The sequence below is a fragment of the Ranitomeya imitator genome, chromosome 1 (assembly GCF_032444005.1).
Source record: "Ranitomeya imitator isolate aRanImi1 chromosome 1, aRanImi1.pri, whole genome shotgun sequence".
Taxonomy (NCBI): domain Eukaryota; kingdom Metazoa; phylum Chordata; class Amphibia; order Anura; family Dendrobatidae; genus Ranitomeya; species Ranitomeya imitator.
In genome coordinates this window covers 1,114,889,440-1,114,906,943 of record NC_091282.1, presented here as the reverse complement: position 1 = coordinate 1,114,906,943, position 17,504 = coordinate 1,114,889,440, and the positions used below count along the sequence as shown (strand labels likewise).

The following is a 17,504-nucleotide window of genomic DNA, read 5'->3' as shown; positions in this document are numbered from 1 at the left end:
TTGCTTTTTTGTTGCTTTTTTTCTGTCCAGCTTGTCTTTTGTTTTGCTGGAAGCTCTGAGACGCAAAGGGTGTACCGCCGTGCCGTTAGTTCGGCACGGTGGGTTTTTTTTGCCCCCTTTGCGTGGTTTTGCTTTAGGGTTTTTTGTAGACTGCAAAGTTCGCTTTACTGTCCTCGCTCTGTCCTAGAATATCGGGCCCCACTTTGCTGAATCTATTTCATCCCTACGTTTTGTCTTTTCATCTTACTCACAGTCATTATATGTGGGGGGCTGCCTTTTCCTTTGGGGAATTTCTCTGGGGCAAGTCAGGCCTATTTTTCTATCTTCAGGCTAGCTAATTTCTTAGGCTGTGCCGAGTTGCCTAGGTAGTTGTTAGGCGCAATCCACAGTCGCTTTTAGTTGTGTTTAGGATAGGATTAGGTGTGCAGTCTACAGAGTTTCCACGTCTCAGAGCTCGTTCTTGTATTTTTGGGTATTTGTCAGATCACTGTGTGCGCTCTGATCGCTAAGCACACTGTGTTTCTGGATTGCCTTCATAACACCTGTCATTAGCAAACATAACAGTGCCCACATTGATATATACTACGTGGGCTGTGTTATATACTACGTGGACTGTGTTATATACTGCGTGGGCTGTGTTATATACTGAATGGGCTGTGTAATATACTATGTCGCTGTGCTATATACTACGTGGGCTGTACTATATACTACGTGGCTGTGCATGTGTGGGCTGTGCTATATACTACGTGGCTGTGTATGCATGGGCTGTGCTATATACTACGTGGGCTGTGCAATATACTATGTGGGCTGTGCAATATACTACGTGGGCTGTGCTAGATACTACGTGGCTGTGCAATATAGTACGTGGGCTGTGCTCTATACTGCGTGGGCTGTTATATACTGCGTGGGCTGTGCTATATACTACGTGGGCTGTGCTATATACTACGTGGGCTGTGCTATATACTGCGTGGGCTGTGTTATATACTGCGTGGGCTGTGCTATATACTACGTGGCTGTGCAATATAGTACGTGGCCTGTGCTATATACTACATACATATTCTAGAATACACGATGCGTTAGAATCGGGCCACCATCTAGTGCAGTAATATTCACTGTATTATTGATTTCTCAAGGTTATTCACTGGTCAGCATGTTCAGATACTAGAAATGGAACTGGATCCACAAAAATCAAAAGTAAAGGTGTATGCTTACTTGTGACAAATTGGTCGCAGAAACGTCTGCCAAGGAAAATTTGTTCTATTCATCACAATAGGTTTCTGCAACAAATGCATGGATTTCTACAATCAACATACAGATTTATGAGGAAAGAACCGAGATGTCTGCAATATATCAGCCACAAGTGAGCATGTTCTCAGGTTCTGCGTTGCGACAGTTGTGTGAGCAGGTACCAGGATGCAGTAACGGTCAGAGGCAGAACAAGGGTTAACAGGGTTTTTTTAATGAAACAGCGTTACTCAACAAAGGGAGAGGGTAAATGGAGGGAATAAGGGTAGTAAAACACTGTTTAGTGGGCATAGGTATAGCAGGGGCAATAGAGGGTTGAGAAAAGTACAAAGGTATCAAACTTATCAGTCCGGCGGTGTTGAGGATCAGTCTCTGTGAAGATAGTAGTGGTGTTCCGGCCTGAAGGCTTGAAGAATCCGTCGGCGTCCTGGTCGGAGTTGGGTCCTGGGTTCCGGTGTCGGCGAAGGTCCTGGAATGTCCTTTTGCGGGTCCTGGTTCTATGATGGGACACGATGGAGAGAGAACAGTCCTTTCTTTGTAAGCGTCGGCACAACGCTAATACGGGCGGGAGAGTCTACGTACGATGGCCGCACTCAGTTTACAGCCAGGATCTCGAGTCTCTACCTACACCCCCTGTGGTCTAGTCGTGAGAAGGACTCACGCTCAGTGGCACTGTCAGGGTTCATAGGAAACGTCTCTTCTTACAGTCTACGGTAAGTCTCTGTAGTCCTCTCTGTCTTAAACCTACTGTGTCCTGACTATTCAGCGTGGGAGGGCTCTCACTCTGTCTCCGCGCATTACAGCTTCCCGCCAACCGAGTTCCTGTTCCCGTGCACTGTTCTCCTCTTACGCCCTTGATCTCAAGTTCAAAGGTCTGTCCGGGGCACTATATTATCCCCCCTGCAACTTGGGTGACAGCACCGATGGTTCCGGACTCGTCCTGAATAAGGCACGCCGAGGCTGGCTCTCCTCTTTACAGTTGCATGAACCCAAAATCATAAAATCATATGCTGGCCAATGGCCGCATGATTTTAAAGATAATACCACAGTTTTACGTGCAGAATCATGCTGTAATACAGCCTAAAGCTTTTCTTTTATTTTTTCTAGCCTTTATGTTTAAAAGGAATATGTCAGCAGGTTTTTGCTATGTAATTTGAGGAAAACATGAGATTGGGGCTGAGATAAAGATTTCAGTGATGTGTCACTTATTAGGCTGTGTGCTGTTTCCACACAATGAAGGTTTTATCACCAGACGATTATCATTAACCCTTAACTCCCAAAGGGTGGTTTGCACGTTAATGACCGGGCCAATTTTTACAATTCTGACCACTGTTCCTTTATGAGGTTATAACTCTGGAATGCTTCAACCGATCCTGATGATTCTGAAAATTTTTTCTCGTGACACATTGTACTTCATGATAGTGGTAAAATTTCTTTAATATTACCTGCATTTATTTGTGAAAAAAACAGACATTTGGCGAAAATTTTGAAATTTTCCAACTTTGAATTTTTATGCCCTTAAATCACAGAGATATGTCACACAAAATACTTAATAAGTAACATTTCCCACATGTCTACTTTACATCAGCACAATTTTGGAACCAAATTTTTTTGTTAGGGAGTTATAAGGGTTAAAAGCTGACCAGCAATTTCTCATTTTTACAACACCATTTTTTTTAGGGACTACATCACATTTGAAGTCACTTTGAGGGGTCTATATGATGTGTGACACCATTCTAAAAACTGCAACCCTGAAGGTGCTCAAAACTACATTCAAGAAGTTTATTAACCCTTCAGGTATTTCACAGGAATTTTTGGAATGTTTAAAAAAAATGAACATTTAACTTTTTTTCACAAAACATTTACTTCAAAGTTGTTGTACAATTTGTTCTGAGTATGCTGATACCCCATATGTGGGGGTAAACTACTGTTTGGGCGCATGGCAGAGCTCAGAAGGGAATGAGTGCCATTTGACTTATTAATGCAAAATAGACTGGAATTGAGATATGACACCATGCCGCGTTTGGAGAGTCCCTGATGAGCCTAAACATTGAAACCCCCCACAATTGACCCCATTTTGGAAAGTAGACCCCCTAAGGAACTTATCTAGATGTGTGGTGAGCACTTTGACCCACCAAGTGCTTTACAGAAGTTTATAATGTAGAGCTGTAAAAATAAAAAATCATTTTTTTTTACAAAAATGATCTTTTCGCTACCAATTTTTTATTTTCCCAAGGGTAACAGAAAAATTTGGGCCCCAAAAGCTGTTGTCCAATTTGTCCTGAGTACGCAGATACCCCATATGTGGGGGGACCACCGTTTGGTCGCATGGCAGAGCTCGGAAGGGAAGGAGCTCCGTTTGGAATGCAGACTTAGATGGAATGGTGTGCAGGCGTCACATTGCGTTTGCAGAGCCCCTGATGTACCTAAACAGTAGAAATACCCCACAAGTGACCCCATATTGGAAACTAGATCCCCCAAGGAACTTATCTAGATGTGTTGTGAGAACTTTAAACCCCGTGTTTCACTACAGTTTGTAATGCAGAACCGTGGAAATAAAAATTCTCTTTTTTCCACAAAAATTATTTTTTAGCCCCCAGTTTTGTATTTTCCCAAGGGTAACAGGAGAAATTGGACCCCAAAAGTTGTTGTCCAGTTTGTCCTGAGTACATTGATACTCCATATGTTGGGGTAAACTCCTGTTTGGGCGCATGACAGAGCTCGGAAGGGAAGGAGCTCCATTTGGGATGCTGTTGTGAATTCTGTGGCAGAGCTCCCTCCTGTGGTCACAAGTGGTACTTCGGCTGGTTCTCTCTGTGAGCTTCCGTTGGTGGAGGAAAGTGGTACTGCGGCTTCTGAGTTTCCTTCCTCAGGTGATGTGGTGAAGTCGTTAGGTGCTGCTCTATTTAACTCCACCTACTGCTTTGATCCTGGCCTCCAGTCAATGTTCTAGTATTGGACCTGTTTCCTCCTGGATCGTTCCTGTGGCCTGCTGCTCTGCATAGCTAAGTTCCTCTTTGCTATTTGTTTGCTGTTTCTTTCTGTCCAGCTTGTCAATTTGTTTTTTTCTGCTTGCTGGAAGCTCTGGGACGCAGAGGGTGTACCTCCGTGCCGTTAGTTCAGTACGGAGGATCTTTTTGCCCCCTTTGCGTGGTTTTTGTAGGGTTTTGTGTTGACCGCAAAGTTACCTTTCCTATCCTCGCTCTGTTCAGAAAGTTGGGCCTCACTTTGCTAAATCTATTTCATCTCTACGTTTGACTTTTCATCTTAACTCAGTCATTATATGTGGGGGCTGCCTTTTCCTTTGGGGTATTTCTCTGAGGCAAGGTAGGCTTATTTTCTATCTTCAGGCTAGCTAGTTTCTCAGGCCGTGCCGAGTTGCATAGGGAGCGTTAGGCGCAATCCACAGCTGCCTTTAGTGTGGTTGGAGAGGATTAGGGATTGCGGTCAACAGAGTTCCCACGTCTCAGAGCTCGTTCTTGTTTTTTGGGTTATTGCCAGGTCACTGTATGTGCGCTGACCTCTATGTCCATTGTGGTACTGAATTACCTTTCATAACAGGATGCAGACTGTAGCCTAACTTTAGACGTAACCTTAACCTTTTGCCCCATCTCTAACCCTAACTTTAGCCCCAACCCTAACCCTAATGGGAAAATGGAAGTAAATACATTTTTTAAATTTTATTATTTTTCCCTAACTATGGGGTGATGAAGGGGGGGGGGGTTGATTTACTTTTATAGTGGGTTTTTTAGCTGATTTTTATGATTGGCAGCTGTCACACACTAAAAGACACTTTTTATTGCAAAAAAACAGTTTTTGCATCTCCACATTTTGAGAGCTACAATTTTTCCATATTTTGGTCCACAGAGTCATGTGAGGTCTTGTTTTTTGCGGGACAAGTTGATGTTTTTATTGGTACCATTTTTGGGCACATGACACTTTTTGATCGCTTTTTATTCTGATTTTTGTGAGGCAAATTGACCAAAAACAGCTATTCATGAATTTCTTTTTTGGGGGGTGTTTATACCGTTCCACGTTTGATAAAATTGATAAACCAGTTTTATTCTTCGGGTCAGTACGATTAGAGCGATACCTCATTTATATCATTTTTTTAATGTTTTGGCGCTTGTATACGATAAAAACTATTTTATATAAAAAATTATTATTTTTGCATCACTTTATTCTGAGGACTATAACTTTTTTATTTTTTTCGCTGGTGATGCTGTATGGTGGCTCATGTTTTGCGGGACAAGATGACGTTTTCAGCGGTACCATGATTATTTATATCCGTCTTTTTTGATCTCGTGTTATTCCACTTTTTGTTCGGCGGTATGATAATAAAGCATTGTTTTTTGCCTCGTTTTTCAGTGTTCACTGAAGGGGTTAGGGGGTAACTAGTGGGATAGTTTTATAGGTCAGGTCGTTACGGACACGGCGATACTAAATATGTGTACTTTTATTGTTTTTTTTAATTTAGATAAAGAAATGTATTTATTGAACAATATATATTTTTTTCCATTATTTAGGTTTTTTTTTTTTTTTACACATGTAAATCTATTTTTTTTTTTTACTTTGTCCCAGTGTGGGACATCACAGTATAGTGTCAGATCAGCAAAGCACTGTGTCACATCAGCGATCTGACAGGCACTGCAGGAGGAGGCAAACCCCCCGGAAGGAGCCCCGCGGCCATTTTGGATCCGGGCCTGCAGGGAGGAGGACATAGGAGACCCTCGGAACAACGCAATCACATTCCGTTGTTCCGAGGGTCTCAGGGAAGCACGCAGGGAGCCCCCTCCGTGCGTGATGCTTTGCTATGCTGCCTGAACGCTGCAATCATGTTTGATCGCAGTGTGCCGGGGGTTAATGTGCCGGGAGCGGTCCGTGACCGCTCCTGGCTCATAGTGCCGGATGTCAGCTGTAATAATCAGCTGACACTCGGCGTCGATCGGCCGCGCTCCCCCCGTGAGCGCTGCTGATCGCCTATTACGTACTATCCCGTCCCTGGGAATTAAGTCCCAGGTCACCTCGACGGGATAGTACGTCATATGGGATTGAGGGGTTAATGGACCACTGTGCCCTGGTCTGACCACACTTCCTCCTCTGATAAGCAGCTCACTGTCAATATACAATATACACAGAAGGCTGTAGTGTGGGCAGAGGCTTCTTTCTCGGCTATGCTTCATGCAACATCTAAAACAGCTGGATGTGTCACAAGTTAATGCTGCTCCCAGTAAATTAACTGATACTTCGATGGAATCAGGGTCTCTTTTCATGCTCTCAGATGAGGTAGCTAAAACCTGGTGACTTTAAATAAAAGTTTTAACAAAAACAATAAAAAGACCCCCTAAATGTCAGAAAACTGTGGTGTGATCCTGGCCTAGCGGACACTGCACTGGTTATACAACTACCCTTGATGACGTGCCTGATGCTTGTGTCATTTGCACATAAATAAAGGATGCACAGGTGGCAGTGAGGATGCCCATTTATTTAGGAAGCTCCAGGCTTGGCACAGGAAACGCACTCCTGACATAGAGAATGGATTGCTCCTGATTGTCCAAAATATTACTAATTATTGCATGGTTCTGAAATGGATCGTTTCTCGGGAATGACACTTTTTTTTCAGACTGCATAATTTCATACACTGTGTTATGTTCAATTGAAGAGGTACTCCTATCTCATACATTTATTGCATATTCATCAGAAATATTAGCAGCTCTCCACATGTCAGGTCTCATTGGTGGTAGCTACATCTACTGTACATTTATGATGTGTCCTGCGGATATGCTGTACAGGTATAGGATGGGAATACCCCCTTAAATAATATTATAGACATAGTTGTGCGCTTCTGTCACAGATACAAATCCCGACCAAACAACCAAACTGACATCTTGGGAGCTGGGATGTGGCTTGTACTTGCAATATGGGTGCACAGCTGTACCTATAATACACTTATACAGGGGGTACAGAAAGTATTCAGACTTCTTTACATTTTTCACTCTTTGTTTCATTGCAGCCAATTGGTAAATTCAAATAAGTTCATTTTTTTTCTCATTAATGTTCACTCTGCACCCCATCTTGACTGAAAAAAAACAGAAATGTAAAAATGTTTGCAAATGCACTGCCATGGCAGCTGAGCGCAGTATGATCTCCACTGACTGACAGAATGGGGAAGATGGAGACATCTTTTTCTCCTTCTCCTCATACCAGAGAATTGGATCACACTCTAATCAGAGTTTCATCAGTTTGCGATATGCATAATCAACCCGATTTTCTCAGATGAGAGAATATACGCTAGTCTGCACCTGATAGCTAAGAAAGGGATAAACAAAAATGCTGGAGTGCTCCTTTAAATGGTAACTCCAATGACTTCTAATTATTAAACCAAACAGACTGTTGTGGTCATTACATTTTCATTTATATCAATGTACCTGTTGTCAACAGATAAGGCTTTTCTCTCCAATCCCAGGTCCACTAAGCCTACTGTACCTCCAATCCCAGGTCAACTAAGCCTATTGTACCTCCAATCCCAGGTCCATTAAGCGTAGTGTATCTTCAATCCCAGGTCCACTAAGCCTATTGTATGTCCAATCCCAGGTCCACTAAGCCTATTGTACCTCCAATCCTGGGTCCACTAAGCGTAGTGTATCTTAAATCCCAGGTCCACTAAGCCTATTGTATCTCCAATCCCAGGTCAACTAAGCCTGTGGTATCTCCAATCCCAGGTCCACTAAGCCTATTGTATCTCCAATCCCAGGTCCACTAAGCCTATCGTATCTCGAATCCCAGGTCCATTGAGCCTAGTGTATCTCCAATCCCAGGTCCACTAAGCCTATCGTATCTCCAATCTCAGGTCCATTGAGCCTAGTGTATTTCCAATCTCAGGACCACTAAGCCTATTGTACCTCCAATCCCAGGTCCACTAAGTGTAGTGTTTCTTCAATCCCAGGTCCACTAAGCCTATTGTATTTTTGTATTTCCAATGCCAGGTCAACTAAGCCTGTGGTATCTCCAATCCCAGGTCCACTAAGCCTAGTGTATCTCCAATCCCAGGTTCACTAAGCCTATTGTATCTCCAATCCCAGGTCCATTGAGCCTAGTGTATCTTCAATCCCAGGACCACTAAGCCTATTGTATCTCCAATCCCAGGTCCACTAAGCCAATCGTATCTCCAATCCCAGGTCCATTAAACCTAGTGTATCTCCAATCCCAGGACCACTAAGCCTATCGTATCTCCAATCCCATGTCCACTAATCCTATCGTATCTCCAATCCCAGGTCCATTAGGCCTAGTGGATCTCCAATCTCAGGACCACTAAGCCTATCGTATCTCCAATCCCAGGTCCATTAAGCCTATTGTATCTCCAATCCGAGGTCCACTAAGCCTATTGTACCTCCAATCCCAGGTCCACTAAGCCTATCGTATCTCCAATCCCAGGTCCACTAAGCCTCTCGTATCTCCAATCCCAGGACCACTAAGCCTATCGTATCTCCAATCCGAGGTCCACTAAGCCTATCGTATCTCCAATCCCAGGTCCACTAAGCCTATCATATCTCCAATCCCAGGTCCACTAAGCCTCTCGTATCTCCAATCCCAGGACCACTAAGCCTCTCGTATCTCCAATCCCAGGACCACTAAGCCTCTCGTATCTCCAATCCCAGGACCACTAAGCCTATCGTATCTCCAATCCCAGGTCCGCTAAGCCTATTGTATCTATATCCTCACAACAAAGGTGATCTCTGTAAAGGAAATTTACAAGACTCAATGGCCAGAAGGAAAACTACATGATTTCAAGATTTTTTTGGAATATAGATAGTAACATAGAAAGAACAAACACCAAAAAAAGTTAAGCATATGGTTAACATGTCATCTTGAATTAAGCATTAGGTCATTCAGTGCCGATATGGAGCGAGGTGCACCAACATCTGTCTGATGTTTACGACCAGCTGTAGAGACGTACCAGAAGTATAACATCACATAATGAACATAACAATGGCAAACCGAGATAAAGGACTGTGTAGACTTCTACAAGGACTTAACATAATATCGGTGGACATAACAGATAAAATATATATATTTACACAAGATTTGGCTCAAAGTTTACGGATCTAATCTTCATAGCGACGTATTTCAGGGAGTACCACCATCCGTGCCATGTGTACCAAATAACGCCGTCATCTGTATTAGACGTATATGGTCCTTTGTAGTACAGGCCGTTCAGGTTGGTAGAGTGACACCTGGTGGAAGCAGCACAGAAGTCATTACACACAGAGACGAGACATTATCAGACCATACTTGTATCATACCGCTGGAGCTTGGAGACTAGTAGCTCTTTATTGATAACTGGTAATGCGTTCAGTTATATAAAGGCTTAATATTTAATTAATATAGATGGATTTGTAATTATCAGGATAAATTAATAAAAATTATAGTTATTTTAAGTATTTTCCCTATAATAATAATAAAAATAATAATAATAATCTTTATTTTTATATAGCGCTAACACATTCTGCAGCGCTTTACATTTTGCACACATTATCATCACTGTCCCCTATGGGGCTCACAATCTAAATTCCCTATCAGTATGTCTTTGGAATGTGGGAGGAAACCAGAGAACCCGGAGGAAACCCACGCAAACACGGAGAGAACATACAAACTCCTAGCAGATGTTGTCCTTGGTCGGGTGGGACCCAGGACTCCAGTGTTGCAAAGCTGCTGTGCTAACCACTGCGCCACCGTGCTGCCCACGGCACGGCATTTCTCCCAAAATGAAGAATATATGCTCTATACCTTACTGGTGTGTGCTGTCAGACCCCTTAACTCTAGTATTACACTTTTCTCAGGGTGTCTTAAAGACGATTCATTATTCCTTTTGCATCTTTTTATGTCTGAATAAAAATGGTTCTAATAATGACTTTTTTTCATTTGCAGCCCTATTTTTTAGCTGTGCCATTATGGTTATACAGATGTTTTAGCTTAAAGGGGTTATCCACTACTAGGAGAAGCTTTTCTCATACCCCACGCTTGGCCACGATAAAATAATAAAGCTTAGGCCGGGGTCACACTTGCGTGTGCAATGCAAAAAACTCGCACAAGTCTCTTGCATCAATACCTGGCACTACCGCTGGCACTCGGGACCGGAGCGTGAGGCTGCATAGAAATACATGCAGCTGCATGCTCCGGTCCCGAGTGCCTGCGGCAGTGTCGGGTATTGATGTGAGAGACTCGTACGAGTTTCTTGCTTTGTACACGCAAGTGTGACCCCGGCCTTATAATCGCCTTCTGTGCCGATGGCGTTCCAGCGGTGTTGGCACTTGCGGTTCCTGGGCTCCCTTGCTATTGTTGTGACTCATGACCTCGGCGCCCAATCAGTGCTGGCGTCACTGTCCCCAACTTTTGTTGAATTGAACATGAGGAGGAAGTCTGGGCTGCAGATGATTGCTGACTTCCTCTTCATGTTCAATTCGACAGGAGGCGGGGATAGCACCGATTGGGCGCTGAGGTCATGTGTCACAACACCACACCAGAGCCCCGGGGAGAACGAGTGCCGACACCGTGAGAAAGGCACCAGTGCTGGTGGTGAATATAAGTTTTTTTATTTTATTGGGGCCAAGCGTGGGGTATGACAAGAAGTTGTCTAAGTAGTGGGCAACTTGTGTAATTCATAATTTTTGACTTTTCATTCAAAATGTTACAAAATTTTTGTGTAATTGTACTCTGGCACCCTAGTGAGATGCAAAATCTGATTCTTTTCTTCTTACGTGCAGTTGAAAACTAGCATGCAACATTTTAAAGGGTTGTGAGAGTGCGTCTATTTTGATGAATTTGGTGCAAAATCCATCAATGTAAAAAAAAACTAGAAAAAAAAAAGACTTAAAAACCCTGCAAATGATGAATCGGGGCCTTTCTGTTACATATAGAAGTTTATGAGGTAGTTCTAGGTTTTTTGAGAAGATTTGAATACAATGCAGCAGGGCACAAGGACAATAGGGAAACAAGCAATACTGGCAAAGGATAATGTAGTATACGGGGGCATTACTTCAGTAAGACATTTTTAGGCTTTTATAGTTTGTATAACTTGAGTTAACCTTTAACATGCAGGGAGATAAAATCCGATAACTACACTGAGACCACACGGAAGGTGCGTTTTTAAGATCATTTCATTTGTAGTTGCTAAGTGTTGGCCATTTTTTGCTGTATTGTGTGGCTGAGGTTTTGTGACCCAGAGCCGTGGAGGCTTAGCCTGGCAGGATGGGTGGTGTGGAGCACTTGGCTTGCTCCCCCTGCTGGCGTAGAGTCCCAGCGCTACACCTGGCAGGTTAGGAACCCACTAAGAGTTTCTACGTGATGTGGGTGGGTTTATACATTCTGATCAAATGCTAACCAAGAACCTTGTGTCTATTATTTGGATGTGCAGACCAGGTCTTTTTCTAGTTAAGTTGTTTTATTTCAGTGAGACTTTTCTATTTCATATAAATTGAGTTATACTTTAACATATAGGAACATATCATCCCAGAACTGCACTGAACCTATAGAGAATTAAAAATAGATATTTCATACAGGCTGAAGAAGCAATTTAGGGTTGTAAACCAAGGACACGGTCTGTAACTCCTTGCAATAAAGCATAGCCTATAAAATGAGACTGTGCGTAGAGGTGGAGCTATATACATCTCCGGCCCTCTTGGGCTGTCTTTACTGGTGGTACAATCCTTGACATTGAGATAGAAGGTAAAATTATTAAAATATTGTGCTTTACATTTCTTATTGATTAAAGCTTCCTTTTTTAGTGTGCAGATGTTACCTGTTATACCACCATCCACCTTTATCCTCGACCGCACAATTCTCTTCGTAGTTGTCGTTGTCCCGATCCCATGTACTGAACTTCATACCATTGTGGTTTGCCCACCACTGAACTTCTGGGTTAAAGCCTCCAGTCAGAGAGTCTCCAGCCGTCCCCGAGTACTCCCCACAACTTATCTGGTACGCGCTCTAGGGTTGGTGAAAAGAGAGTTACGAGAAAATTAGTCAAAGGGAAAGTGTTACACTCAACGTAGAATTTGATCTGCCAGCAGAGGAGTTGAGCAGATTGATGTAAAGAGAAGATGCAGTAGAAACATAATTGATGTAAAACTCTGCTTATTCAGGGCTCAGGAGTCCAGTAGGTGGTCCTACTCTATAACTAAACGCTATCTCTGTGCATACACCAATTTGGGGAGGGTTGTCCATCTTTGGATGAGACCACCACTGGACTGCTCAGCTCAGTATGAGCACGGAATTCAATTAATAAAAGTTATAATCAATCTTTTCCTATAAATCTATATATCAATCTGCTCGGCTCCAACTGCTCTATATTAGGCAGAAAGTATATTGAAAAACATTTTAAATTGACAAGTTCCCTTTAAGTTCTTCAATAATTTAATGAGTATATGCACTTGCACCCTAGTAAATGAGACCTTGGTCCAGCGGTCACGTTGATAGTTCATGGCCTTCACACCAGAGCTTTGCAAACTAAATGAATGCAGCATCCCTGGTTCTTCTTCTGACTAGTAGCCCACTGCGGTGTCTTGCATGCCTCCCACTGCAATGTAGCAACCTTGTGTAGGGCCTACTAATGAGAAGATATATATTAAGTAAACCCAGCACTCATCTTAAGTGATCACTGTTGTAAGAAAACGTTTTGGTCTTGACTTCAGACCTTCATCAGTTGTAACGTAATAAGAAGCAGATTTGCTGGGTTTACCTAATATATATTCACAGTGTGGGAACCTACCCAGGCACCCTTGTATAGTTGTGCGCACGGTACCTTATATTACTAATGAGAAGAGGCATAAGTAGGAGGAGGTATGCAGTGCTCTGATCTGGCAGGCATAGACTATCAAAGTGGCCGCTGGACTAAGGTCTTGCCAATCTTTTTTTCTTTTTATCACTATTGCATGTATGTCTGGGAAATTAATTACTTTTGTAGAATCAATTCATGGTAGCGTGTAAGAAATGTGATAGGATAGATCCTAAAGACATTGTAATCCAACTTGGTGGTAGTGCAGTACTCTTAGAACTACAGGAAACGGATTGTAGTTTTTAGATGTACATTTTTAGGTGTGTTTTTGCTATTAAAGTTAATCTGTCACCAGTTCTATGCTTCCCAATCTTAAGGCAACATAAAATAGGGACAGAGATCTCGATTCTATCTCCATGACTCTGTGTCTGTCACGTACAGGGCTCCTTGCTTTAACGCTCATTTTTCTTTGAGGTACAGCTGTAACAGTCATCTCATTGATGAACTCTGGTGGAAAGTTATGAATATTGAGGATTACATAGCAGGAACTCATCATCAAGAGGACTAATAGAGCAGCAGAAGATACAGTAACAGTGATTTTATCAAAATTACAAGAAGCCCAGTAAATGACACGGTACTGGAATCAAGGTCTCTAGCTCTAATACATGATGGGGAAGGAAAAATTTAAAATTTAAAGAATGAACAAAAATGGCATACAGGGTATTTTATGGTTTGAAAATAATGCATTCTACTGGAGAAAATTGGAAGAATTGGGATTAATTATGTAAGCAGGATTTTCAGTGTGTGAACCTGGCTCATGGGAGCACAGACTTCTCAGTAGGCCCATGCATTATGGGTGCACAGACTTCTCAGTAGGCCCATGCATTACCTCTTCATCCCCAACTCTGAAGCTTTTATAATCAGCATATCTCCTTTGCCCTTCAAAGTCCCAAAGATCTATTCTCAAGATGTAGTCATCTAATAGAGAAGGACAAAATAATTAAAAAAAAAACAACACAGGAACTATTAGTTGATAAGTCAGGAGGTGTTTTCTGCTTTCACAGATTGTTAACACATTAATGTGCAATATGGTTGTTTACTGCTAATAGAGTTAAGGTACCGTCACACTAAGCGACGCTGCAGCGATACCGACAACGATCCGGATCACTGCAGTGTCGTTGTTTGGTCGCTGGAGAGCTGTCATACAGACAGCTCTCCAGCGACCAACGATGCCGGTAACCAGGGTAAACATCGGGTAACTAAGCGCAGGGCCGCGCTTAGTAACCCGATGTTTACCCTGGTTACCATCCTAAAAGTAAAAAAAAACAAACACTACATACTTACCTACAGCCGTCTGTCCTCCAGCGCTGTGCTCTGCACTCCTCCTGTACTGGCTGTGAGCACAGCGGCCGGAAAGCAGAGCGGTGACGTCACCGTTCTGCTTTCCGGCTGACCGACGCTCACAGCCAGTACAGGAGGAGTGCAGAGCACAGCGCTGGAGGACAGACGGCTGTAGGTAAGTATTTAGTGTTTGTTTTTTTTACTTTTAGGATGGTAACCAGGGTAAACATCGGGTTACTAAGCGCGGCCCTGCGCTTAGTTACCCGATGTTTACCCTGGTTACCAGTGAAGACATCGCTGAATCGGTGTCACACACGCCGATTCAGCGATGTCTGCGGGGAGTCCAGCGACCAAATAAAGTTCTGGACTTTCTTCCCCGACCAGCGACAGCACAGCAGGGGCCTGATCGCTGCTGCCTGTCACACTGGACGATATCGCTAGCGAGGACGCTGCAACGTCACGGATCGCTAGCGATATCGTCTAGTGTGACGGTACCTTAAATGCTTGTCGATTCGCAGCACCCAAACCATTGGCCACATCAGGAATCTGTGGTTGCTGGATGGGTGCCCTGAGAAATGGCTCCTCTCACTCGGCATCCACCGCTCTCCTTTTGATTAGCTAGCCTGGTGCACCTTTATCATTACACCGTGATGCACAAGTGATGTTGCAACAGGACAACTAATCACAAGAAGAGACATGGATCTGGAAGTTAGAAGGAGCCAATTCTCAGGGCTCTCGCCAAGCGCCTCCAGGTTACTGATGTAGCTGATAGACCAGATCCTGCAAAAAAGATTCACACAAACTCTAATTTCTACTATTGTTATGAGATTTTATCCATTGAGGTTAAAGGTAAGAAACCAACAAAAATACCACACCTAAAGCATGATACAGAGGAAGCTCCTTTAAATCACATGAATTAAAGCGGTCGCAAATATTTACTATATAACATATTGCAATGTTTTGCGTAAGTTATCATGCTGCATTGCTGCATGGGGCCAACACTACTTTCACATGGGGTAACCAATATTTGCATAACTGATTCCTATTAAGCTGCGAGTTCAGTACTTAAGACTCATAAGTTAAAAAACTTATATTGCAGCGTTGGAAACGACCCCAAATAAAAGAGCCACCTTGACAGAATGCAGCATTAGTGCTGCACAAGGTGGCTCTTTTAGTTAAAAACCCCAGGAAGGGGGGGTGACAGGTTCCCTTTAATGAACCCTACAATATGATTTAGTATAAAATCCAAATCAAGAAGAAAACTTACCCCTTAGATCCCAACTTTAGCCTCTCAGCCAGCCAAATTGGATCTCATACTTTGCACTGACAATAAGCAATACCCCCGAAACACTGTGTCTGCAAATTGAGATTCAGATTTGGCTTTAATCTTAAGTCATATTGCAAGGCTTGTTAAAGGGTTGATATTAACTTGCAGGATTGCCATTTCCAATAGGTGGCACTATTGTTCAAGTCCTCTTCCTGTCTGAAGAGACAGTTTGCATATTTGATTTCCCAGAAGAGCATGAAAGGGGTTTAAGTTTCCTCATACTGGCATGCCAGACCTGGCATGTCACTTCCACAAGGAGAAAACTTACCTCTTACATTCCAGTCTTAGCCTCTCACCCAGCCAAATCGGATCTCATACTTTGTACTGACTAGGGGCAATACTCCAAAGCACTGTGTCTACAAACTGAGATTCTGATTTGGCTTTTATCCCAAGTCATGCGGCAAGACTCGTTAAAGGGTTGATAATGACGTGTAGGATTGCTACTTCCAATAGTTGGCACTAGAGTTCAAGTCCTCTTCCTCTCTGAAGAGACAATTTGCTCTAGATGAACACATAACAACTAATTCATAAAGGTTACCTCACAGTCCATTTACACTTTAAAGAATAAATGAAGGGTCATAGCCCCAAAATCTGGGACTGCCCAATGGCATCAAAGACATCTGGAAACTATTATGTGCTGTGGAGAAAGCAAACATAATAGGGTAACCCAATTTAAGGAGGAAGGAAAAATGAAAACATGGCTTGCTCATCTAGGGGATAGTATGGTGCCCCAGTTATTTAAAATTCCACCTGCTGCCGCCTTGTGGATGGAGAGAGGCCACAAGTAAAAATGTCCAAAAAAAGGGGGAAAAAAACTTTAAAAGGCTATCTGTTGTTATTTACTTGATGAAGACGCCTGTCTTAAATTGAAACGCGCTGTCCTAATAAAAGAACCTTCATCGTCCATTTTTGCAGCAAGTGATTCTTTCTCCATCAGCGCAGACTTTTTAATTTTTTTTTACAAAGATGCCTGGAATAGTAAACTCACATAGAGGTGAAGAGAGTGTAGAGTTTTCCATAATGTTCTCACAGCAAGCATGCTTTAGATGGCGCTCATCCCATATTGCTCTTTTCAGTAATTCTCTATGAAGCCATTTCTGCTGAGTATGTAGAACAAATTTCAGAAGCAGCAGATTTCATGCTCATTGAGGAGATGGAGGATGGAGGTAAAATCTCATCGTCCTGCTGACTGGTGAATCATCTGTCATCCATGTACCAGCAGAGGTCACAATAAAGGATATTCCTTATCGACAGAGCAGTTTTAGTAGAGTTTTTCATCTCAAAGTATATATGTAAGACAACACGGGCTGCGTTTAGTGAGTAAAGTACGGTAGATGGGGTTGCTGGTATTTACAGGCGGAGATGGCAGTTCTATTACAGTCATCCAGAATCATGAATTACTCATGTGTGAGATTGAATTTTCCAGACTTCACCTTTGCTTTATATCCCAGTCACAGGGGAGGATGGGAAGTAGAAGGACATATTAACAGACGGACATCTCCATTTTCTGTATGAATTAAAATCAGCCTACATTCACGCAATGCAGGTCTCACAACAATACAAGGGTCCTGATGTTCTGCCCCCCTTTGGAGGACTTAGTAGGTAAATATCCTATTCGGAACCAAATCTAAAAAATTAGGAAACTGCATCAGTAGGAAATGTTTATGCGATTGCCTGTTATTGAAATCATTCCATTTACAGAATGCTGTGAGTAGTAATTCCTACCATGCATATAGGACAACTCGATGGCCGCAGGCATTCTGTCTATGAACTGCACAGATAGGCTGCAGCTTAACCCCTTAAGGAATGAGCCAATTT

General features: G+C 42.7%; 1 protein-coding gene across 11 annotated transcripts in view; it reads right to left on the bottom strand.

The window, feature by feature from the left end:
• Positions 1–1,438: 1,438 nt before the first annotated feature.
• The window catches only part of FGL1 (fibrinogen like 1), a 165,347-nt gene continuing 149,281 nt past the window's right edge, over positions 1,439–17,504 (bottom strand). For 8 of the 11 annotated variants that reach the window (XM_069744390.1, XM_069744391.1, XM_069744383.1 and 5 more), the window contains 4 exons: positions 13,908–13,996; positions 12,044–12,231; positions 9,324–9,479; positions 1,439–1,742 (listed from right to left, as the gene is read on the bottom strand). In XM_069744390.1, the coding sequence (XP_069600491.1) occupies positions 1,526–1,742; positions 9,324–9,479; positions 12,044–12,231; positions 13,908–13,996 (650 nt within the window). In that variant the 3' untranslated portion in view covers positions 1,439–1,525. Of the gene's footprint in view, positions 2,691–6,709; positions 9,480–12,043; positions 12,232–13,907; positions 13,997–17,504 lie in introns of those variants that run through there. The other 3 variants (XM_069744387.1, XM_069744389.1, XM_069744388.1) reach the window with 2 other exon arrangements.